The following is a 25,540-nucleotide window of genomic DNA, read 5'->3' on the forward strand; positions in this document are numbered from 1 at the left end:
ATGAACAGGCTGTGGATGAAAAAGAAGATGGTGCCTGAAGAAATCATGCATGGTGTGAATGAGAAACATTTGATGGCTCACCATAAGTATTCCACATCAGCACATAGAGTTCTGAGGATGAATGTAGGCGATTGGCTGAGGGTGAAGTTTCCTTTCAGTGATTTAGCAGTAACCTTAGAAGATGGTAAATGTTGGAACAATGACAGGTTGTCTGTAATTCACAAAGAATGCACATCTGAGACTTATGATCTGGGTCAAGACAAACAAGGAATAACCCAGAGTGTCATGTTGAGGAAATCGAGTAGGAGCCCTAAGGTCCCTTCCAGGCTCCAGGACTTTGTATTAGGTTAAATGTATATTTTTGTATTTAATGTTTATAGATTAAGTTATTATTAAGTCTGTTACTCGAATCCAGCCTAATGGTTATCTGAAGACCCTAAAGAAGTTGTTATGGTTGGACCATAGTGCGCCGCCCTTCTATTTAGAGGCACCACAAAACGCAATAAAGAGCGTGTAAAATAAACAATAGTATCCGCATTAGACCATTAAAATCACAGGCTCCACATAATGCAAACAAAAGCGATCCCAATAGGCAATATTTCTCATTTTTCGTAATAGGCGCGAGATATGATAACCCATCCGTACCTGACAAAAGTAAGGCAGCACCACAACCAACTGTGTAGATTCAATAAATACAGACATAAGAGACTAGACGCGCTTTTTACGATCCTAAGCACTTTTTCGATCCTTAACACTGATACTTTGGAAACTGCCTTTTGTTTTACGTAGTACTGAACCAATCCATGTGGAATGCATAAGCCATGAGGTCAATAGTTCTGACCCTCATAATGATCAAATTGCAGCATCTCGCATATGAAAATGGACAGCACTTTAGGAACTCACCTATTTTCTGTTTTCTTTTGCCTCTCATTTCGAAACTATAGGTACTTTTGACCTGACACATCGAATAGTTAAAATATAATCCACTCCACTGCCACGCAAATAGCGACAGTTCACTCTCACTGGTCCTGAAGAAGGCCCAGTAGACCCGTCTGGGAATAATGGAGCTGAAACATGTCAACCTCACTTACGTACTTCAATAGTGCGTGAGATTAGTAACACGATCTACATACTCACACCCTTTGTTTTTAACTTCTTCTACATCCCCACACAATTAATACATTTACCAAAATGAGGATGCAGATTGAGCACTTTACTTTCCCCTTTTTTGGTCTCTTGACACTACTGTAGTACAGTGGTTTTACCTCAGAATACCATACCATAAAACAACCCTATGAGGATGCTGTCACGTTACGATTAGGCGGAGGACCAAGATATACCGCCTTCCCACCTACGTACGTGTATGAGGGTTTTTTATGAAAGGTACAACCCATTTTTTACCCTGGTGTCACAGGTACAAGTGGTCCACCCCCCACCCCCCTTATTCTGATCTTAGTATAGATTAAGTTGGCAATTTGTTTTATTTTCTTTTGGGTTCTACATTACTAGTTTATGCCATTGTTGCCTTTGATAAAGGGGAAGATGTGGTAGGATCTGGTTTTCCTTTGTGGGTGGAATGTAGAATGTTCTTCATTCAAAGAAAAACCAAAGGAAATGATGGACGGAGCGTTGACAATACAAGCACTCACCCCCGTCAACTGATCTGGGTTAAATCCATCACCGTTCTTTAGCCCACTCTGCCACCCCAGTTCAGACATGGCCATATGCAAATCAGTCTGACCCTGTGCCTCATGAGAACAGTCCAGCCCGAACTTCCAAGCCATGCCTTCCCTGGACCGGAAACAAGCTACAGAGGACCGGTTTCTGGCATTCCAGCCTTCTTCAGCCGGGCTTGCTTGAATCCAGTGGCATAGTGAGCAAGGGACTCACGTCTGAGCATACCATGCCAACTTATGGCGAACAAAGAAAAACCAAAGGAAATGATGGACGGAGCGTTGACAAAACAAGCACTCACCCCGCCAACTGATCTGGGTTTAATCCATCACCGTTCTTTAGCCCACTCTGCCACCCCAGTTCAGACATGGCCATATGCAAATCAGTCTGACCCTGTGCCTCATGGGAACAGTCCAGCCCGAACTGCCAAGCCATGCCTTCCCTGGACCGGAAACAAGCTACAGAGGACCGGTTTCTGGCATTCCAGCCTTCTTCAGCCGGGCTTGCTTGAATCCAGTGGCATAGTGAGCAAGGGACTCACGTCTGAGCATACCCTGCCAACTTATGGCGAACAAAGAAAAACCAAAGGAAATGATGGACGGAGCCCAGTTCAGACATGGCCATATGCAAATCAGTCTGACCCTGTGCATGGCTTGGCAGTTCGGGCTGGACTGTTCCGATGAGGCACAGGGTCAGACTGATTTGCATATGGCCATGTCTGAACTGGGGTGGCGGAGTGAGCTAAAGAACGGTGATGGATTAAACCCAGATCAGTTGACTGGGGGTGAGTGTTTGTATTGTCAACGCTCCGTCCATCATCCCCTTTGGTTTTTCTTTCTTCGCTCTAAGTTGGCAGGGTATGGTCAGACGTGAGTCCGTTGCTCACTTTGCTAATGGATTCAAGCAAGCCCGGCTGAAGACGGCTGTAATGCCAGAAACCGGTCCTGGGAAGCTTGATTCCGGTCCTGGGAAGACATGGCTTGGCAGTTCGGGCTGGACTGTTCCCATGAGGCACAGGGTCAGACTGATTTGCATATGGCCATGTCTGAACTGGGGTGGCGGAGTGAGCTAAAGAACGGTGATGGATTAAACCCAGATCAGTTGACTGGGGGTGAGTGTTTGTATTGTCAACGCTCCGTCCATCATCCCCTTTGTTTTTTCTTTGTTCGCCCTAAGTTGGCAGGGTATGCTCAGACGTGAGTCCCTTGCTCACTTTGCCACTGGATTCAAGCAAGCCTGGCTGAAAACAGCTGTAATAACCAGTCCTGGGAAGCTTGATTCCGGTCCAGGGATGACATGGCTTGGCAGTTCGGGCTGGACTGTTCCCATGACTAAGGAGCAACAAGGGCACCCAACGAGTCAGCACAGGACCTCGGGGAACATAGTCTCTATTTAACAACAGTGGTCCTATGCATAAATTGATAGAACGTAATGAATATAGACACAATGGAACTATATTAGTTGACGTGATTTGTCCAGCCGGACAGTGATCGCAAAAAGTTTTTACTATTTAGAAATTTAGCAGAAAGGTTATCTTACATTCACAAAGAGTGAGACACAAGCCTGTGCCTTCACGCTTACAAATTGGCAAAGTAGAGGGATAGAAAAAGGCAAAGAAAAAGATAAATTAGGCAGAAAGTGAGCGATTTCTGAGAAATGGGAAAATAGCAGAAATTCAGTTACACCATTAGTCACAATTCTCATCTCCAATTTTAAAGGGCTACCAGAACTCGAATCCCGAGGATAAGTGTAGACCTCCGCAGACCCTCGCGCACAACCTACCCACCATGACTCACGCCTAACTCGCTGCTTACGTGCCCACAGGCTCATCATTTTGCGCCTCCATTCTTGACGCTGGATGTCCCCTCCCTTCTATGCGGGCATCACTATTACCGGTGACTACCATTTCTGGCTTCCGGTAAGTTCGGCTCCATGAAGCTGGTCGCGATCACGAGCGTCACTCCCTTGCAATTCTAAATCCCCTTCTCCTTCCTATCAGGCTTCATTATTAAGCAAGCCTTCAAGCGCCGCGGTTACCTCCACTAATCCACGAAACGGATGGACTACTCAACCTGTTAGTCCCGTCCCCCAGCAATTTCCGCTGGTGAGTCTGCTCTCTAGATTAACTCATGTGGCTCCTGAGCTTCCCTATGTTCGCAAGTTACACGCTCCTGAAGTGTCACCACTCGCGCTATTGCACGCATTGTTCACGTGTGATTCCACTTGTGAGCGCATTCCTAGGGGCACTCCTGAAGTGCACGCATGTTCACGTGTGATTCCACGTACGACCGTATTCCTAGCGGCACTCTCTAATTTTCTAGACTCTTCCGCTATGCAAGCTCTTATTGATTTGGCCAAGACTGGCACTAGGCCCATCGCAATTATGGCGATTTTTCTCACTTAGATCACTCATCCGAACACTCGCCGAATTTTTAATAGATCCATCACGCGTGCCACCATTAGTTGTTCCCTTAAGGAATTTTATTCACCCATTTCACATGATGTCACAAATGCAGGCTGTTATGTTTTCCCTTGATTGATTTATTCCATTTTCCTTTCTTCTTTAGGCTATTGTGGTATGCAATTTTTAAGCACAAAACTTTTGTCCTGATGATGATTCCTTGTATTATGGTTATGGAATCGAAACGTCGTCGACCTCTTGTTACGCCATATATGCAAATGTATACTAAATGAGAATTGTGACTAATGGTGTAACTGAATTTCTGCTATTTTCCCATTTCTCAGAAATCGCTCACTTTCTGCCTAATTTATCTTTTTCTTTGCCTTTTTCTATCCCTCTACTTTGCCAATTTGTAAGCGTGAAGGCACAGGCTTGTGTCTCACTCTTTGTGAATGTAAGATAACCTTTCTGCTAAATTTCTAAATAGTAAAAACTTTTTGTGATCACTGTCCGGCTGGACAAATCACGTCAACTAATATAGTTCCATTGTGTCTATATTCATTACGTTCTATCAATTTATGCATAGGACCACTGTTGTTAAATATGGACTGTTCCCATGAGGCACAGGGTTAGCCTGATTTGCATATGGCCATGTCTGAACTGGGGTGGCAGAGTGAGCTAAAGAACGGTGATGGATTAAACCCAGATCAGTTGACTGGGGGTGAGTGTTTGTACTGTCAATGCTCCGTCCATCATCCCCTTTGGTTTTTCTTTGTTCGCCCTAAGTTAGCATGGTCTGCTCAGACGTGAGTCCCTTGCTCACTTTGCCACTGGATTTAAGCAAACCCGGCTGTAGACGGCTGTAATGCCAGAAACCGGTCCTGGGAAGCTTGATTGACTGATTTGCATATGGCCATGTCTGAACTGGGGTGGCGGAGTGAGCTAAAGAACGGTGATGGATTAAACCCAGATCAGTTGACTGGGGGTGAGTGTTTGTATTGTCAATGCTCCGTCCAACATCCCCTTTGGTTTTTCTTTGTTCGCCCTAAGTTGGCATGGTATGCTCAGACGTGAGTCCCTTGTTCACTTTGCCACTGGATTCAAGCAAACCCGGCTGTAGACGCCTGTAATGCCAGAAACCGGTCCTGGGAAGCTCGATTCCGGTCCAGGGAAGACATGGCTTGGCAGTTCAGGCTGGACTGTTCCCATGAGGCACAGGGTCAGACTGATTTGCATATGGCCATGTCTGAACTGGGGTGGCGGAGTGAGCTAAAGAACGCTGATGGATTTAACACAGATCAGTTGACTGGGGGTGAGTGTTTGTATTGTCAACGCTCTGTCCATCATCCCCTTTGGTTTTTCTTTGTTCGCCCTAAGGTGGCAGGGTATGCTCAGACGTGAGTCCCTTGCTCACTTTGCCACTGGATTCAAGCAAGCCCGGCTGAAGACGGCTGTAATGCCAGAAAATGTTCCTGGGAAGCTTGATTCCGGTCCAGGGAAGGCATGGCTTGGCAGTTCGGGCTGGATTGTTCCCATGAGGCACAGGGCTTGACTGATTTGCATATGGCCATGTCTGAACTGGGGTGGCGGAGTGAGCTAAAGAACGGTGATTGTTTAAACCCAGATCAGTTGACTAGGGGTGAGTGTTTGTATTGTCAACGCTCCGTCCATCATCCCCTTTGGTTTTTCTTTGTTCGCCCTAAGTTGGCAGGGTATGCTCAGACGTGAGTCCCTTGCTCACTTTGCCACTGGATTCATGCAAGCCCGGCTGAAGACGGCTGTAATGCCAGAAACCGGTCCTGGAAAGCTTGATTCCGGTCCAGGGAAGACATGGCTTGGCAGTTCGGGCTGGACTGTTCCCATGAGGCACAGGGTCAGACTTATTTGCATATGGCCATGTCTGAACTGGGGTGGCGGAGTGAGCTAAAGAACGGTGATGGATTAAACCCAGATCAGTTGACTGGGGGTGAGTGTTTGTATTGTCAACGCTCCGTCCATCATCCCCTTTGTTTTTTCTTTGAATGTTCTTCATTCCCCTAGAGGGTGTTAAGAGTGTTTGCATTTGAACAGGGAGCAGCAGTTCTTGTGAGCGTGATTCCCGGCCAGCCGCTTATGAAGATTTTCCTGAAATAAAAACAATTTTGTCTTGGCGGCATCTTTGCATAAAGCATATGTTAATATTAGGCCATTTAAGAGTGGATTTTCATTACTATGGATGAAAGCCTGCAGAGAGGTTTTTTGTTTCACAGATTATTGTAGTATCCAAGGGTTTTTTCTGTTAATTGCCTTTTTGGCAGTAGTGAATAATTGATAGGCCCTCTATATTTTACTTGGCCAACTGCAATTTTGCAAAGCTCTGTAAGTTAATGACTAATCGTTGCCTTGTGGGAAAGCTTACATTCACACCAGTAGACACACATTGGCTATTGCGATAAGCTACAGAGCTGATTTAGATAAATGGAAGTGTTATGTTTGATGCTTTTGTCATAACTTTTCTTAGTAGGCAGACCAGATCTAAGGCAGTAGGCCTAGTTTTGTTTACTGTGAAAATCATTTGTTAAAGTCAGTAAGATTTTAACAGTGTGGTGTTATCAAAGTCTGTGCACAAAATACCCTTCAATACAGAAACTTCCAAAAATTATTTACTTTTTATTTCGAATTTTTCTTTATCCACACATCATCACAATGTATTTAGGTACATCATATATATTAAAAAGCAACGAAACCTAACTATGCAATGCTTTCATTCGCTCTCTAATATCTTAAACTTTTGGCAAAGAGGGCTCAATTTGATGCAATGCATTGTCCTCTTTTAATGTCCATTGCACATCCCAACATATGCTCTTCTCTAAATATCCACACATTCTTCACATTCTTAGACTACGAATCCAGAGTTCTCAGCCTTCAAAAGGATAAAGGATCATTATTGCCTATGTTTACTCCCTGACAATCTTGCTGATGTATCTTAATGTAGCCACATTGAGTTCACATAGTTATATAGATTTTATTTCCGCATTGTTGGGCCCTATTTTATGTTGTCTCAATTTTCCCCCATAGTCCCATATCAGGCACAATGCTTCATTTTTAATCTGAGCAAAAACATTTTTTACTCCATTTCTCCCTTCTCATATCTGGAGTTCCATCACGTTCTGCTCTTAAATTAGCCAGCCGTCTGTTGTTTTTTTTACATTTGGGTGGTTCAAACTATGGATCTCTGCAATAAAGAAAATAATAACAGGATGACAACAATTTGAATGAAATTAAGTCCTGGATTGGGATTATTGCGGAGAATTTCCAGATTATAAATAATAGACATATACATGTAGACGTTGGTTCAGCCCTTTTCCTCTATTGGTCTCTTGGCTTGTCATTTACACTCTACTTCTATGCATTGCATCATACTAAATGAAGTAGTTGTGTAACCCATCTCAATCATTGACTCTCGTACTCTGATGCTTAATGGCATTTGTTGATCAGATGTGAACATCCACACTTAAATGAATGTGCTACAATGTCAGGACTGGTTGGCAGTCATTTCGTTTAAAATGTTCTCCTTTCATACTTCCCTTTTCATTTACTTGCTTCTCCTCTTTTTATTTTAATTTCTATTAAGCGGATACTACAGCTTTCCAGACAGTGGTAAGTGGCCATTTATGTGCTCTCATTTGATCTACAATGCACTACCTCCAGCATTGCCACTTTCTCGAAACCAGATGATCGATATGAAATACCGTTATCCATGGTGCATCATTTGTTTTCTCATTTGAAGATGATCAGCGCATTGGTTCTAAAAATGGCTGTTGTGCTTGAACTTTAAAAGAAAGATTAAGTACAATACCACTGTGTTAGACCTGACATCCTTGGCATGGTATTCCTCCAAACCTTTTGCCTTCACCCCTTTCTTTGCTATATTTTTGTTATTATTAGGACTACCTGCCATGCTGCTAGAGTGAGTCTTGAACCCCAATCGGTGACCCCTACTTCCTGAATCCTTGGCTAGATTCAGTGTGAACTCCTCCTGAAGTAAAGGTGGAGCTACACGTTTTGAACTCCTCCAACTGCACAGTGACCTCTTCATGCCAAGAATGGACTGCCTGTGATGACTGTCAACGCAAATCTCCAGCGAGACCTGCTCTTTCCAAGAAAAAAGACCATCTGCAATGACCAACAATGCAAGACCTGCATTTCGTGTTAACAGTGACCATCTGTGAGGGTCAAACAACACGAAACTCCAGTGACATCCGACTCTTCGCACTACAGTAATGACTCTCTGTGACGCTCAACCTGCTCCTCACACTGACAGTCTCCTCCTCATGGCCCGTCTGCGTGAACTGGATTCTTCATTCATACTGTGAGAAGGTAACTCTTCATCAGGACTAACAAGCTTCCTGTATCTGACCCGCGCTCCATCATGGACTGCGTGAACTTGTGACTTTCCCTACATGAAGCATGAGATAACTGTGAGAGTTGATTTGTGATTCTTGGCACTATTTTTATCTAGAACTTTAAAAACCCATGTCTCTGGTTGTACTGATTGGAATTTTGTCATGTTGATGTCATTGTATTTATTAAAACTGACTTTATTCTTCTAAATTGGTTTGAGATGTTCTTTTATTTTGTTTTCACTTTATTACTGTTTGAGCGCTGCATGAATACTTTACACATTGCCTTTAGGTTAAGCCTGACTGCTTTTGTGCCAGGCTACAAGAGGGTTAACCACAGGTTTATTGAGTAACTTCTATGGTTCACCCTGACAAGGATTGTGGTTATTATATCATTCGGGCTTCCAACCCACTCAACTAATAACCCAATTTCTTACACACTGCAAGATGGGTACCGGCAGCTATGGTTAGGTTTGTTATTACAAGCATGTGCCTACAGTGTTAGGACGGAAGCATGTTTTATTTTTTCCACTTGTACATGTTATTGCATATTTTATTGAGTTTGTGTGTGTTGTAGTTGTGCCAAAGAGTGAATGCAAGAATGTCAGTGAGTGGATGCACGGATGAATGAATGAATGAATAGATGAGTTGCAGAGTTCATCTAAAATGGATTATTGAGTGCCTCAACTCATCAATGACAAAATAGGCACTTTCATACAAAAGCCAGACCTATTAGCATTGCAGCCCTTGGTTTTTGTCTTTTTCACAACTGTTTACTCTTCAAATGAACCTCTTCATGTGTTGGTTGCCAAGTAAATTGTTCCAGAAAAGGGGGTGGTGATGGACAGAGTATCTGAATTAAGCAAAACACTCGTACCCAGTCAACAGATCAGGGCTTGATCCATCACCGTTTTATAGCTCACTGCACCATCCCAGTTCAGAACCTGGCTACATGCAAATTAGTCTGTGCCTGGCCCAGTGCATCATGGGAACAGGGCAGACCAAACTACCAAGCCAATTCTTTTACTGGGAAGGAAACAAGCTTTCGGGGACCGGTTTCTGGCATTACAGCCGTCTTCGGCTTGGCCTGCTTGAATCCTGATGGTGCAATGAGCAAGGGACTCATGTCTGAGCATACCCTTCCACGCTTATGGTGGACAAAACGATTCAGAAAAGGGGGTGGTGATGGACAGAGTATCTGAATTAAGCAGAACACTCGTACCCAGTCAACAGATAAGGGCTTGATCCATCACCGTTTTTTAGCTCACTGCACCATCCCAGTTCAGAACCTGGCTACATGCAAATTAGTCTGTGCCTGGCCCAGTGCATCATGGGAACAGGGCAGACCAAACTACCAAGCCAATTCTTTTACTGGGAAGGAAACAAGCTTCCGAGGACCGGTTTCTGGCATTACAGCCGTCTTCGGCCCGGCTTGCTTAAAATCCTGATGGTGCAATGAGCAAGGGACTCATGTCTGAGCATACCCTTCCACGCTTGTGGTGGACAAAACGATTCAGAAAAGGGGGTGGTGATGGACAGAGTATCTGAATTAAGCAGAACACTCGTACCCAGTCAACAGATCAGGGCTTGATCCATCACCGTTTTTTAGCTCACTGCACCATCCCAGTTCAGAACCTGGCTACATGCAAATCAGTCTGTGCCTGGCCCAGTGCATCATGGGAACAGGGCAGATCAAACTACCAAGCCAATTCTTTTACTAGGAAGGAAACAAGCTTCCGGGGACCGGTTTCTGGCATTACAGCCGTCTTCGGCCCGGCTTGCTTGAATCCTGATGGTGCAATGAGCAAGGGACTCATGTCTGAGCATACCCTTCCACGCTTATGGTGGACAAAACGATTCAGAAAAGGGGGTGGTGATGGACAGAGTATCTGAATTAAGCAGAACACTCGTACCCAGTCAACAGATCAGGGCTTGATCCATCACCGTTTTTTAGCTCACTGCACCATCCCAGTTCAGAACCTGGCTACTTGCAAATTAGTCTGTGCCTGGCCCAGTGCATCATGGGAACAGGGCAGACCAAACTACCAAGCAAATTCTTTTACTGGGAAGGAAACAAGCTTCCGGGGACCGGTTTCTGGCATTACAGCCGTCTTCGGCCCGGCTTGCTTGAATCCTGATGGTGCAATGAGCAAGGGGCTCATGTCTGAGCATACCCTTCCACGCTTATGGTGGACAAAACGATTCAGAAAAGGGGGTGGTGATGGACAGAGTATCTGAATTAAGCAGAACACTCGTACCCAGTCAACAGAGCAGGGCTTGATCCATCACCGTTTTTTAGCTCACTGCACCATCCCAGTTCAGAACCTGGCTACATGCAAATTAGTCTGTGCCTGGCCCAGTGCATCATGGGAACAGGGCAGACCAAACTACCAAGCCAATTCTTTTACTGGGAAGGAAACAAGCTTCCGGGGACCGGTTTCTGGCATTACAGCCGTCTTCGGCCCGGCTTGCTTGAATCCTGATGGTGCAATGAGCAAGGGGCTCATGTCTGAGCATACCCTTCCACGCTTATGGTGGACAAAACGATTCAGAAAAGGGGGTGGTGATGGACAGAGTATCTGAATTAAGCAGAACACTCGTACCCAGTCAACAGATCAGGGCTTGATCCATCACCGTTTTTTAGCTCACTGCACTATCCCAGTTCAAAACCTGGCTACATGCAAATTAGTCTGTGCCTGGCCCAGTGCATCATGGGAACAGGGCAGACCAAACTACGAAGCCAATTCTTTTACTGGGAAGGAAACAAGCTTCCGGGGACCGGTTTCTGGCATTACAGCCGTCTTCGGCCCAGCTTGCTTGAATCCTGATGGTGCAATGAGCAAGGGACTCATGTCTGAGCATACCCTTCCACGCTTATGGTGGACAAAACGATTCAGAAAAGGGGGTGGTGATGGACAGAGTATCTGAATTAAGCAGAACACTCGTACCCAGTCAACAGATCAGGGCTTGATCCATCACCGTTTTTTAGCTCACTGCACCATCCCAGTTCAGAACCTGGCTACATGCAAATTAGTCCGTGCCTGGCCCAGTGCATCATGGGAACAGGGCAGACCAAACTAACAAGCCAATTCTTTTACTGGGAAGGAAACAAGCTTCCGGGGACCGGTTTCTGGCATTACAGCGGTCTTCGGCCCGGCTTGCTTGAATCCTGATGGTGCAATGAGCAAGGGACTCATGTCTGAGCATACCCTTCCACGCTTATGGTGGACAAAACGATTTAGAAAAGGGGGTGGTGATGGACAGAGTATCTGAATTAAGCAGAACACTCGTACCCAGTCAACAGATCAGGGCTTGATCCATCACCGTTTTTTCGCTCACTGTACCATCCCAGTTCAGAACCTGGCTACATGCAAATTAGTCTGTGCCTGGCCCAGTGCATCATGGGAACAGGGCAGACCAAACTACCAAGCCAATTCTTTTACTGGGAAGGAAACAAGCTTCCAGGGACCGGTTCCTGGCATTACAGCCGTCTTAGGCCCGGCTTGCTTGAATCCTGATGGTGCAATGAGCAAGGGGCTCATGTCTGAGCATACCCTTCCACGCTTATGGTGGACAAAACGATTCAGAAAAGGGGGTGGTGATGGACAGAGTATCTGAATTAAGCAGAACACTCGTACCCAGTAAACAGATCAGGGATTGATCCATCACCGTTTTTAGCTCACTGCACCATCCCAGTTCAGAACCTGGCTACATGCAAATTAGTCTGTGCCTGGCCCAGTGCATCATGGGAACAGGGCAGACCAAACTACCAAGCCAATTCTTTTACTGGGAAGGAAACAAGCTTCCGGGGACCGGTTTCTGGCATTACAGCAGTCTTCGGCCCGGCTTGCTTGAATCCTGATGGTGCAATGAGCAAGGGACTCATGTCTGAGCATACCGTTCCACGCTTATGGTGGACAAAACGATTCAGAAAAGGGGGTGGTGATGGACAGAGTATCTGAATTAAGCAGAACACTCGTACCCAGTCAAAAGATCAGGGCTTGATCCATCACCGTTTTTTAGCTCACTGCACCATCCCAGTTCAGAACCTGGCTACATGCAAATTAGTCTGTGCCTGGCCCAGTGCATCATGGGAACAGGGCAGACCAAACTACCAAGCCAATTCTTTTACTGGGAAGTAAACAAGCTTCCGGGGACCGGTTTCTGGCATTACAGCCGTCTTCGGCCCGGCTTGCTTGAATCCTGATGGTGCAATGAGCAAGGGACTCATGTCTGAGCATACCCTTCCACGCTTATGGTGGACAAAACGATTCAGAAAAGGGGGTGGTGATGGACAGAGTATCTGAATTAAGCAGAACACTTGTACCCAGTCAACAGATCAGGGCTTGATCCATCACTGTTTTTTAGCTCACTGCACCATCCCAGTTCAGAACCTGGCTACATGCAAATTAGTCTGTGCCTGGCCCAGTGCATCATGGGAACAGGGCAGACCAAACTACCAAGCCAATTCTTTTACTGGGAAGGAAACAAGCTTCCGGGGACCGGTTTCTGGCATTACAGCCGTCTTCGGCCCGGCTTGCTTGAATCCTGATGGTGCAATGAGCAAGGGACTCATGTCTGAGCATACCCTTCCACGCTTATGGTGGACAAAACTATTCAGGAAAGGCTGTGTTGATGGACAGAGTATCTGAATTAAGCAGAACACTCGTACCCAGTAAACAGATCAGGGCTTGATCCATCACCGTTTTTTAGCTCACTGCACCATCCCAGTTCAGAACCTGGCTACATGCAAATTAGTCTGTGCCTGGCCCAGTGCATCATGGGAACAGGGCAGACCAAACTACCAAGCCAATTCTTTTACTGGGAAGGAAACAAGCTTCCGGGGACCGGTTTCTGGCATTACAGCCGTCTTCGGCCCGGCTTGCTTAAATCCTGATGGTGCAATGAGCAAGGGACTCATGTCTGAGCATACCCTTCCACGCTTGTGGTGGACAAAACGATTCAGAAAAGGGGGTGGTGATGGACAGAGTATCTGAATTAAGCAGAACACTCGTACCCAGTCAACAGATCAGGGCTTGATCCATCACTGTTTTTTAGCTCACTGCACCATCCCAGTTCAGAACCTGGCTACATGCAAATTAGTCTGTGCCTGGCCCAGTGCATCATGGGAACAGGGCAGATCAAACTACCAAGCCAATTCTTTTACTGGGAAGGAAACAAGCTTTCGGGGAACGGTTTCTGGCATTACAGCCGTCTTCGGCCCGGCTTGCTTAAATCCTGATGGTGCAATGAGCAAGGGACTCATGTCTGAGCATACCCTTCCACGCTTATGGTGGACAAAACGATTCAGAAAAGGGGGTGGTGATGGACAGAGTATCTGAATTAAGCAGAACACTCATACCCAGTCAACAGATCAGGGCTTGATCCATCACCGTTTTTTAGCTCACTGCACCATCCCAGTTCAGAACCTGGCTACATGCAAATCAGTCTGTGCCTGGCCCAGTGCATCATGGGAACAGGGCAGATCAAACTACCAAGCCAATTCTTTTACTGGGAAGGAAACAAGCTTCCGGGGACCGGTTTCTGGCATTACAGCCGTCTTCTGCCCGGCTTGCTTGAATCCTGATGGTGCAATGAGCAAGGGACTCATGTCTGAGCATACCCTTCCACGCTTATGGTGGACAAAACGATTCAGAAAAGGGGGTGGTGATGGACAGAGTATCTGAATTAAGCAGAACACTCGTACCCAGTCAACAGATCAGGGCTTGATCCATCACCGTTTTTTAGCTCACTGCACCATCCCAGTTCAGAACCTGGCTACTTGCAAATTAGTCTGTGCCTGGCCCAGTGCATCATGGGAACAGGGCAGACCAAACTACCAAGCCAATTCTTTTACTGGGAAGGAAACAAGCTTCCGGGGACCGGTTTCTGGCATTACAGCCGTCTTCGGCCCGGCTTGCTTGAATCCTGATGGTGCAATGAGCAAGGGGCTCATGTCTGAGCATACCCTTCCACGCTTATGGTGGACAAAACGATTCAGAAAAGGGGGTGGTGATGGACAGAGTATCTGAATTAGGCAGAACACTCGTACCCAGTCAACAGAGCAGGGCTTGATCCATCACCGTTTTTTAGCTCACTGCACCATCCCAGTTCAGAACCTGGCTACATGCAAATTAGTCTGTGCCTGGCCCAGTGCATCATGGGAACAGGGCAGACCAAACTACCAAGCCAATTCTTTTACTGGGAAGGAAACAAGCTTCCGGGGACCGGTTTCTGGCATTACAGCCGTCTTCGGCCCGGCTTGCTTAAATCCTGATGGTGCAATGAGCAAGGGACTCATGTCTGAGCATACCCTTCCACGCTTGTGGTGGACAAAACGATTCAGAAAAGGGGGTGGTGATGGACAGAGTATCTGAATTAAGCAGAACACTCGTACCCAGTCAACAGATCAGGGCTTGATCCATCACTGTTTTTTAGCTCACTGCACCATCCCAGTTCAGAACCTGGCTACATGCAAATTAGTCTGTGCCTGGCCCAGTGCATCATGGGAACAGGGCAGATCAAACTACCAAGCCAATTCTTTTACTGGGAAGGAAACAAGCTTCCGGGGACCGGTTTCTGGCATTACAGCCGTCTTCGGCCCGGCTTGCTTAAATCCTGATGGTGCAATGAGCAAGGGACTCATGTCTGAGCATACCCTTCCACGCTTATGGTGGACAAAACGATTCAGAAAAGGGGGTGGTGATGGACAGAGTATCTGAATTAAGCAGAACACTCAAACCCAGTCAACAGATCAGGGCTTGATCCATCACCGTTTTTTAGCTCACTGCACCATCCCAGTTCAGAACCTGGCTACATGCAAATCAGTCTGTGCCTGGCCCAGTGCATCATGGGAACAGGGCAGATCAAACTACCAAGCCAATTCTTTTACTGGGAAGGAAACAAGCTTCCGGGGACCGGTTTCTGGCATTACAGCCGTCTTCAGCCCGGCTTGCTTGAATCCTGATGGTGCAATGAGCAAGGGACTCATGTCTGAGCATACCCTTCCACGCTTATGGTGGACAAAACGATTCAGAAAAGGGGGTGGTGATGGACAGAGTATCTGAATTAAGCAGAACACTCGTACCCAGTCAACAGATCAGGGCTTGATCCATCACCGTTTTTTAGCTCACTGCACCATCCCAGTTCAGAACCTGGCTACTTGCAAATTAGTCTGTGCCTGGCCCAGTGCATCATGGGAACAGGGCAGACCAAACTACCAAGCCAATTCTTTTACTGGGAAGGAAACAAGCTTCCGGGGACCGGTTTCTGGCATTACAGCCGTCTTCGGCCCGGCTTGCTTGAATCCTGATGGTGCAATGAGCAAGGGGCTCATGTCTGAGCATACCCTTCCACGCTTATGGTGGACAAAAAGATTCAGAAAAGGGGGTGGTGATGGACAGAGTATCTGAATTAGGCAGAACACTCGTACCCAGTCAACAGAGCAGGGCTTGATCCATCACCGTTTTTTAGCTCACTGCACCATCCCAGTTCAGAACCTGGCTACATGCAAATTAGTCTGTGCCTGGCCCAGTGCATCATGGGAACAGGGCAGACCAAACTACCAAGCCAATTCTTTTACTGGGAAGGAAACAAGCTTCCGGGGACCGGTTTCTGGCATTACAGCCGTCTTCGGCCCGGCTTGCTTGAATCCTGATGGTGCAATGAGCAAGGGGCTCATGTCTGAGCATACCCTTCCACGCTTATGGTGGACAAAACGATTCAGAAAAGGGGGTGGTGATGGACAGAGTATCTGAATTAAGCAGAACACTCGTACCCAGTCAACAGATCAGGGCTTGATCCATCACCGTTTTTTAGCTCACTGCACTATCCCAGTTCAAAACCTGGCTACATGCAAATTAGTCTGTGCCTGGCCCAGTGCATCATGGGAACAGGGCAGACCAAACTACGAAGCCAATTCTTTTACTGGGAAGGAAACAAGCTTCCGGGGACCGGTTTCTGGCATTACAGCCGTCTTCGGCCCAGCTTGCTTGAATCCTGATGGTGCAATGAGCAAGGGACTCATGTCTGAGCATACCCTTCCACGCTTATGGTGGACAAAACGATTCAGAAAAGGGGGTGGTGATGGACAGAGTATCTGAATTAAGCAGAACACTCGTACCCAGTCACCAGATCAGGGCTTGATCCATCACCGTTTTTTAGCTCACTGCACCATCCCAGTTCAGAACCTGGCTACATGCAAATTAGTCCGTGCCTGGCCCAGTGCATCATGGGAACAGGGCAGACCAAACTAACAAGCCAATTCTTTTACTGGGAAGGAAACAAGCTTCCGGGGACCGGTTTCTGGCATTACAGCGGTCTTCCGCCCGCCTTGCTTGAATCCTGATGGTGCAATGAGCAAGGGACTCATGTCTGAGCATACCCTTCCACGCTTATGGTGGACAAAACGATTTAGAAAAGGGGGTGGTGATGGACAGAGTATCTGAATTAAGCAGAACACTCGTACCCAGTCAACAGATCAGGGTTCGATCCATCACCGTTTTTTAGCTCACTGCACCATCCCAGTTCAGAACCTGGCTACATGCAAATTAGTCTGTGCCTGGCCCAGTGCATCATGGGAACAGGGCAGACCAAACTACCAAGCCAATTCTTTTACTGGGAAGGAAACAAGCTTCCAGGGACCGGTTTCTGGCATTACAGCCGTCTTCGGCCCGGCTTGCTTGAATCCTGATGGTGCAATGAGCAAGGGGCTCATGTCTGAGCATACCCTTCCACGCTTATGGTGGACAAAACGATTCAGAAAAGGGGGTGGTGATGGACAGAGTATCTGAATTAAGCAGAACACTCGTACCCAGTAAACAGATCAGGGCTTGATCCATCACCGTTTTTAGCTCACTGCACCATCCCAGTTCAGAACCTGGCTACATGCAAATTAGTCTGTGCCTGGCCCAGTGCATCATGGGAACAGGGCAGACCAAACTACCAAGCCAATTCTTTTACTGGGAAGGAAACAAGCTTCGGGGGACCGGTTTCTGGCATTACAGCCGTCTTCGGCCCGGCTTGCTTGAATCCTGATGGTGCAATGAGCAAGGGACTCATGTCTGAGCATACCCTTCCACGCTTATGGTGGACAAAACGATTCAGAAAAGGGGGTGGTGATGGACAGAGTATCTGAATTAAGCAGAACACTCGTACCCAGTCAACAGATCAGGGCTTGATCCATCACTGTTTTTTAGCTCACTGCACCATCCCAGTTCAGAACCTGGCTACATGCAAATTAGTCTGTGCCTGGCCCAGTGCATCATGGGAACAGGGCAGACCAAACTACCAAGCCAATTCTTTTACTGGGAAGGAAACAAGCTTCCGGGGACCGGTTTCTGGCATTACAGCCGTCTTCGGCCCGGCTTGCTTGAATCCTGATGGTGCAATGAGCAAGGGACTCATGTCTGAGCATACCCTTCCACGCTTATGGTGGACAAAACTATTCAGAAAAGGCGGTGGTGATGGACAGAGTATCTGAATTAAGCAGAACACTCGTACCCAGTAAACAGATCAGGGCTTGATCCATCACCGTTTTTTAGCTCACTGCACCATCCCAGTTCAGAACCTGGCTACATGCAAATTAGTCTGTGCCTGGCCCAGTGCATCATGGGAACATGGCAGACCAAACTACCAAGCCAATTCTTTTACTGGGAAGGAAACAAGCTTCCGGGGACCGGTTTCTGGCATTACAGCCGTCTTCGGCCCGGCTTGCTTGAATCCTGATGGCGCAATGATCAAGGGACTCATGTCTGAGCATACCCTTCCACGCTTATGGTGGACAAAACGATTCAGAAAAGGGGGTGGTGATGGACAGAGTATCTGAATTAAGCAGAACACTCGTACCCAGTCAACAGATCAGGGCTTGATCCATCACCGTTTTTTAGCTCACTGCACCATCCCAGTTCAGAACCTGGCTACATGCAAATTAGTCTGTGCCTGGCCCAGTGCATCATGGGAACAGGGCAGACCAAACTACCAAGCCAATTCTTTTACTGGGAAGGAAACAAGCTTCCGGGGACCGGTTTCTGGCATTACAGCCGTCTTCGGCCCGGCTTGCTTGAATCCTGATGGTGCAATGAGCAAGGGACTCATGTCTGAGCATACCCTTCCACGCTTATGGTGGACAAAACGATTCAGAAAAGAAGTGGTGATGGACAGAGTATCTGAATTAAGCAGAACACTCGTACCCAGTCAACAGATCAGGGCTTGATCCATCACCGTTTTTTAGCTCACTGCACCATCCCAGTTCAGAACCTGGCTACATGCAAATTAGTCCGTGCCTGGCCCAGTGCATCATGGGAACAGGGCAGACCAAACTAACAAGCCAATTCTTTTACTGGGAAGGAAACAAGCTTCCGGGGACCGGTTTCTGGCATTACAGCGGTCTTCCGCCCGCCTTGCTTGAATCCTGATGGTGCAATGAGCAAGGGACTCATGTCTGAGCATACCCTTCCACGCTTATGGTGGACAAAACGATTTAGAAAAGGGGGTGGTGATGGACAGAGTATCTGAATTAAGCAGAACACTCGTACCCAGTCAACAGATCAGGGTTCGATCCATCACCGTTTTTTAGCTCACTGCACCATCCCAGTTCAGAACCTGGCTACATGCAAATTAGTCTGTGCCTGGCCCAGTGCATCATGGGAACAGGGCAGACCAAACTACCAAGCCAATTCTTTTACTGGGAAGGAAACAAGCTTCCAGGGACCGGTTTCTGGCATTACAGCCGTCTTCGGCCCGGCTTGCTTGAATCCTGATGGTGCAATGAGCAAGTGGCTCATGTCTGAGCATACCCTTCCACGCTTATGGTGGACAAAACGATTCAGAAAAGGGGGTGGTGATGGACAGAGTATCTGAATTAAGCAGAACACTCGTACCCAGTAAACAGATCAGGGCTTGATCCATCACCGTTTTTAGCTCACTGCACCATCCCAGTTCAGAACCTGGCTACATGCAAATTAGTCTGTGCCTGGCCCAGTGCATCATGGGAACAGGGCAGACCAAACTACCAAGCCAATTCTTTTACTGGGAAGGAAACAAGCTTCGGGGGACCGGTTTCTGGCATTACAGCCGTCTTCGGCCCGGCTTGCTTGAATCCTGATGGTGCAATGAGCAAGGGACTCATGTCTGAGCATACCCTTCCACGCTTATGGTGGACAAAACGATTCAGAAAAGGGGGTGGTGATGGACAGAGTATCTGAATTAAGCAGAACACTCGTACCCAGTCAACAGATCAGGGCTTGATCCATCACTGTTTTTTAGCTCACTGCACCATCCCAGTTCAGAACCTGGCTACATGCAAATTAGTCTGTGCCTGGCCCAGTGCATCATGGGAACAGGGCAGACCAAACTACCAAGCCAATTCTTTTACTGGGAAGGAAACAAGCTTCCGGGGACCGGTTTCTGGCATTACAGCCGTCTTCGGCCCGGCTTGCTTGAATCCTGATGGTGCAATGAGCAAGGGACTCATGTCTGAGCATACCCTTCCACGCTTATGGTGGACAAAACTATTCAGAAAAGGCGGTGGTGATGGACAGAGTATCTGAATTAAGCAGAACACTCGTACCCAGTAAACAGATCAGGGCTTGATCCATCACCGTTTTTTAGCTCACTGCACCATCCCAGTTCAGAACCTGGCTACATGCAAATTAGTCTGTGCCTGGCCCAGTGCATCATGGGAACATGGCAGACCAAACTACCAAGCCAATTCTTTTACTGGGAAGGAAACAAGCTTCCGGGGACCGGTTTCTGGCATTACAGCCGTCTTCGGCCCGGCTTGCTTGAATCCTGATGGTGCAATGATCAAGGGACTCATGTCTGAGCATACCCTTCCACGCTTATGGTGGACAAAACGATTCAGAAAAGGGGGTGGTGATGGACAGAGTATCTGAATTAAGCAGAACACTCGTACCCAGTCAACAGATCAGGGCTTGATCCATCACCGTTTTTTAGCTCACTGCACCATCCCAGTTCAGAACCTGGCTACATGCAAATTAGTCTGTGCCTGGCCCAGTGCATCATGGGAACAGGGCAGACCAAACTACCAAGCCAATTCTTTTACTGGGAAGGAAACAAGCTTCCGGGGACCGGTTTCTGGCATTACAGCCGTCTTCGGCCCGGCTTGCTTGAATCCTGATGGTGCAATGAGCAAGGGACTCATGTCTGAGCATACCCTTCCACGCTTATGGTGGACAAAACGATTCAGAAAAGAAGTGGTGATGGACAGAGTATCTGAATTAAGCAGAACACTCGTACCCAGTCAACAGATCAGGGCTTGATCCATCACCGTTTTTTAGCTCACTGCACCATCCCAGTTCAGAACCTGGCTACATGCAAATTAGTCTGTGCCTGGTCCAGTGCATCATGGGAACAGGGCAGACCAAACTACCAAGCCAATTCTTTTACTGGGAAGGAAACAAGCTTCCGGGGACCGGTTTCTGGCATTACAGCCGTCTCCGGCCCGGCTTGCTTGAATCCTGATGGTGCAATGAGCAAGGGACTCATGTCTGAGCATACTCTTCCACGCTTATGGTGGACAAAATTGTTCCAGCCTAATCTGAATGGCCCAATTGCCCATTAGATTAGCATTCCAGTGAAACATTCCAGTGAAACTTAATACTCTACAATGGAACAAGAATTCATTAATGTGAAATGGGCAATTGATGCTTTGGAACATATTTATGAAAAGTTAATACAACACCACATGACTGCATATAAAGTTGCTGCTTTGCATTGAGTGAAAGGGAGAGAGAAGAAAAAATACATATTTAAAAAGATACGGGACATTTCTGCTCTATGCTTGCCCTGGTGCACTTTGTGCAACCTAGCGCCACAGCAGACACCCTTGCACTTGTGTGCAAGGGTGCCTGCATTACAGACTGGATTGTTTTTTGCAGGAAGAGACATCTTCCTACACAAAAACAACTGTTAGGGGCATTTTCCTCTTTTTGTTTGTGATGTGGAATGCATCACGCCTAAAAGGAGGAAGTAACAAGGAGAAATAAATGTATCACTGGGGACGGCATAGCATTTTGACGCATTTCGAGGTGTACTCATTTTAGTAAACCTGGGAATGCACCAAATTCCATGGGTGAGTGCATAGGAATGCACATTCTTCACCCATATAACACCTCCCAGATGTTGTGACATGCAACACAGTACAAGAGAGTGCCTTGCTTTACTTTTTCTTTACAAAGTCACGCAAATCACTCCTTGCATGGCTTAGTAAATCCCAGTTGTGCAAGGATAATGTACGTCTTCATTAGATCTGGGCCTCTGTGTTAATATCTCCTAGGCCATTATTTTGTTTGTCACCAATTGTGCCAAATAGACTTTCTTCAATGGCTCCTGTTTTCTTCTTTGTCAAATCAACATCAGCTTAAAGCGGAGGCTAGTGACAGGGTGGTGTTGTTTTTAGTGCCACCATTTACATACTTAACTCAGGATGATAATATAGAGACAAATAAATCCTCACCAGCTGGAAGCCTTTCATAATAGACTGTCTGATACCTGGCCATGCACCTAAGCACAAAAGGAGAGGGACTCACTGCACAATATTTAGACTGGTTGAGTTTTGATGAAGATAACAGACTGAAAATATAAGATGTCACCAAGAGAAAGTAGAGAGGCCAGAAGCCAGAGGATGGTGATGCTGCTGCACAGGGCGTGAGAAGGCAAACATAGTTGCTGAATCCAAAAGCCTGCCAAAAAGTTGAGGAACCCACAACAGGAAACTTCAAAATGAAAGAAGATTAAGTTGCTAAGCAGCCCGGCAGCTCATAATCCAGGAACTGGCCTAGTGTCTGGAAGAAGCCAGGCACTGCATTTTCTCAAGGTCCGACTCTAAGGTGAGGCTACTGACTGTGGCAACTACGCTGGGACTAGGGAGGTGACAGGCATCTAACCTCTATCTCTTTTAGTATAAGGACCCCCCAACCAGGAATCCAGTGCACAAAGAAAGGAGAAGAAAAGGGGAAACAATTACTGATAACACTTAATCCATCTAATATACATACATGAAAGATACTCTGTGGTGAAGGGTTAGATAACACCAGGTAAGGGTATAGAATGGATCTTACTCTTTTTATACTCAAATGAATGCTGCCTTACACTGTACATCACCTCTGACCCACCATGAGACTGACTGTTAAATCTTTATTTTGATCAATATCTATACTAAATGATCTCCAAACTAACTCTAAGACATTGTGTGCTTTCCATTCAGAACACTTAAGGGCCCATCAGGATGGCGGTCGGATCGCCCCCGCCAGGCTGACGGTAGCCAGCCCCGGCCTGGCGGGGACAATCTGCCCGCCATCCTTGCTCTAAAGACCCCCCGCCATATTAGGATGGCGGGGGGACCGCGGTGGACGCTAAGACCATAATATGGTGGCGGTGTCTATCAGACACCACCAGCCATATTATGATGGGCAAATTTGAATGCCTTTCCATGGCGGCAATGCCACCACAGAAAGGCATGCGGAGAATCCCTGTGGGGGCCCGTTGCGGCCCCGAGTAACTCCGGGGGGTGGGGGGGTGGGTGTTGGGGGGGTGCACATGGGTGGTACCTACCCCCTGCATTTCAAAGTGCAACATGGCAGGCACTGCGCGGTGCCTGTCATGTGCTTTGAAATGCACAACGTGCATTTTTACCATTGCAGCGGGTGGCGCTTTTAGCAACGCCCGCCGCAATGGTAAAAATATAGGATGCGCCCGCCAGTGTGGCGGGCGCATCCTATTTGCCATGGAGGGACCGCCGCTCCTATGGCGGGCGGTCCCGTTTTGCATGGGGATGGCGGGCGGGCAAAGTCCGCCCGCCATCCTAATGGGGGCCTTACAGTCTAGTCATAGTTTTGAAGCTGGTTTCTGGAATTAGGAGATTCACCTTTATTTTTAGCAAACATTACTGGGACCACGATTTATTGAGTTTCTTGACAATGTGTCCTTTGTTGAAGAGATCTTTGTTGAGGGTAAAACGAAGAGATTTTTGCATTAGTCATCAGCTGGATGCAGAAGCTGCCGAGGGGCATGTCAGATAGCCAAGCTTGAGTCTGTCACCCTTTGTTGTTTGTAGCAAACATGAGCAGTTCAATCTGTACTGCATTGAGATGTAGATAGGTGCTAAACATTTGCTTTTGGATTAGCTGGAGGGAGAGAGGCGATACATGTTGTGAGGAGACTTTGAGACTGAGTTTTGTATCATTAGTGCATTGTTGAATCGTTAAGTTGTTGTTAAGTATGGATGCTAGAGTCTCCAAGTTGAGGATAAAAATTACAGGGAAAATAAGGATTTCCGAAGAAGGGACAGACCGCAATAGTGCATTACGAGGGTCGCCTTGAAGATGGAAAGAAGTTCGATTCATCCCGGGACAGAAACAAAGCATTCAAGTTCAAGGTCGGCCAACAGGAGGTCATCCGCGGCTGGGACGAAGGAGTGGCTCAGATGAGCGTTGGTCAGAGGGCTAGATTGACATGCTCTCCAGACTATACTTATGGGAAAGCTGGACATCCAGGGATCATTCCCCCTAATTCCATACTAATTTTCGATGTGGAACTCCTTGGGCTTGAATAGAAGGAGTCTTCACTCCATCTTGCTTGCATTGAGGTGTACCCAAACGAAGCAGCCTAGAGAGAAGCTGAGAATACCTCAAATCCAGAGCACACATGAACTTGTTGATTTTCCTGGAGACCAACATCAATCACTCAACCTCTCCCTCACAGCTGGATGTTTTACTCGCATGGTTGCGCCTCTTGCTCCCATCTATAGTTTTTGTTTTAAACTACACACCTCAAGCCTCATTTGATCATGCTTTGTGTACCTTGTTTTCAATCCTTCATTGGAATATTGATCATCTGTGATCAGCACACGATCCGTTTAGAGTCAAAGTAAGATAGGAATGCTTCCCATATGTGACATTGTACTTAGTAGTTGATTATGAGTATTTGCCGTTCTTTGTTCTTGATAGACAGAAGATAGGTGTTGATGGTGGGTTGTGAAGTGGGAGGTAAACCACTGCAGGTCTGTGTCAGAGAAAGCTCTGCATGATTCTATGATGTGGATCAATGCTTGGTACTTGATTGCTCCAAAAGTTGAAAACTTGAAAAGTGGTCAATTAGGACACACGGTTTGTTTGTCACTGAAGAAAAGGGCATCATTGACTACTTGAAAAGTGTCTATCTCTCAGGAGCAATATGGTCAGATAGGTAATCCTATAAGGAGGTTTTTGTTTTTGATCACATCCTGTAATTGAGTGGAGCCTGCATTCTAAATGATTTTTGTCTTGAAAGGTTGACGAGCAGGTAGTTTGTTACATCTTTTACTTCCAGGGTAGGTTTCTTGAGAAGGGGTAGGATTTGACATGTCTTGGGAACATCTGATAAATCAACCAGGTTGAGGGAGTTGAAGACAATTTTGAGGAGAGGGTGGGGTGTTATCATGAAAAAACGTCAGGATGGTGTAATGTTGTTTTTGGTGTTTTGTGTTTTTACAACTCAATATTTCTGTAGTTCGTAATTAAAAACTCAATATTATGCCTGTTCACCATTTACTGTCCCGAGGAGATTCCTGACTCCAGATTAAAAGTATTTGCCAAGTGTAATACTGACCAAGTGTGGTAAGAAGCTCACACTTTCCCCCCAACATGGAATCAGTGCTTTGTGCGAGAGCAGAAAAAGGTGGCACAATTATCTTGGTGAAGAATTAGTAGATACATTTTTAAAGTTTGTCATTTTTTTTTTTAAGACATTTTTATTGCAGATTCACAGGAAGCCACCAGCAAACAATCGGTTATTTCAGGTATTCACCCATAGTAGCACATCTCACCATTAGGAAGGAACACACAGCCGTTTAGCCCACACCCCTGAGGTTGGGCGGCAAGTTGCGTCAAAGAACTGTAAATTCAGACTTGTATACAATTGTGAGCATCCAATGAGCGTTCCGGGCATCTGCTTTTCTGTTTTAGCCCCACCCACCCCCGATAAACCAACAAACACTTAAGTTATCCTCCAACAATACAAAGGCGATACTAGCAGCAGTGACATTTCTAAAACCCTCCCCCCATCTCTCCGTGTCCATAGAGTC

At 46.7% G+C, this 25,540-nt stretch overlaps 1 protein-coding gene across 1 annotated transcript; it reads left to right on the top strand.

The window, feature by feature from the left end:
- Positions 1–24,402, top strand: LOC147724734 (peptidyl-prolyl cis-trans isomerase FKBP1A-like). The gene is made up of 2 exons (XM_086918106.1): positions 1–184; positions 23,748–24,402. Exons 1-2 carry the CDS (start codon positions 1–3, stop codon positions 24,029–24,031), a joined length of 468 nt encoding a protein of 155 aa, XP_086774232.1. The 3' UTR covers positions 24,032–24,402.
- The last annotated feature ends 1,138 nt before the right edge of the window (positions 24,403–25,540 follow it).

This window comes from Lissotriton vulgaris, chromosome 4_1, assembly GCF_964263255.1.
Source record: "Lissotriton vulgaris chromosome 4_1, aLisVul1.2, whole genome shotgun sequence".
NCBI lineage: Eukaryota > Metazoa > Chordata > Amphibia > Caudata > Salamandridae > Lissotriton > Lissotriton vulgaris.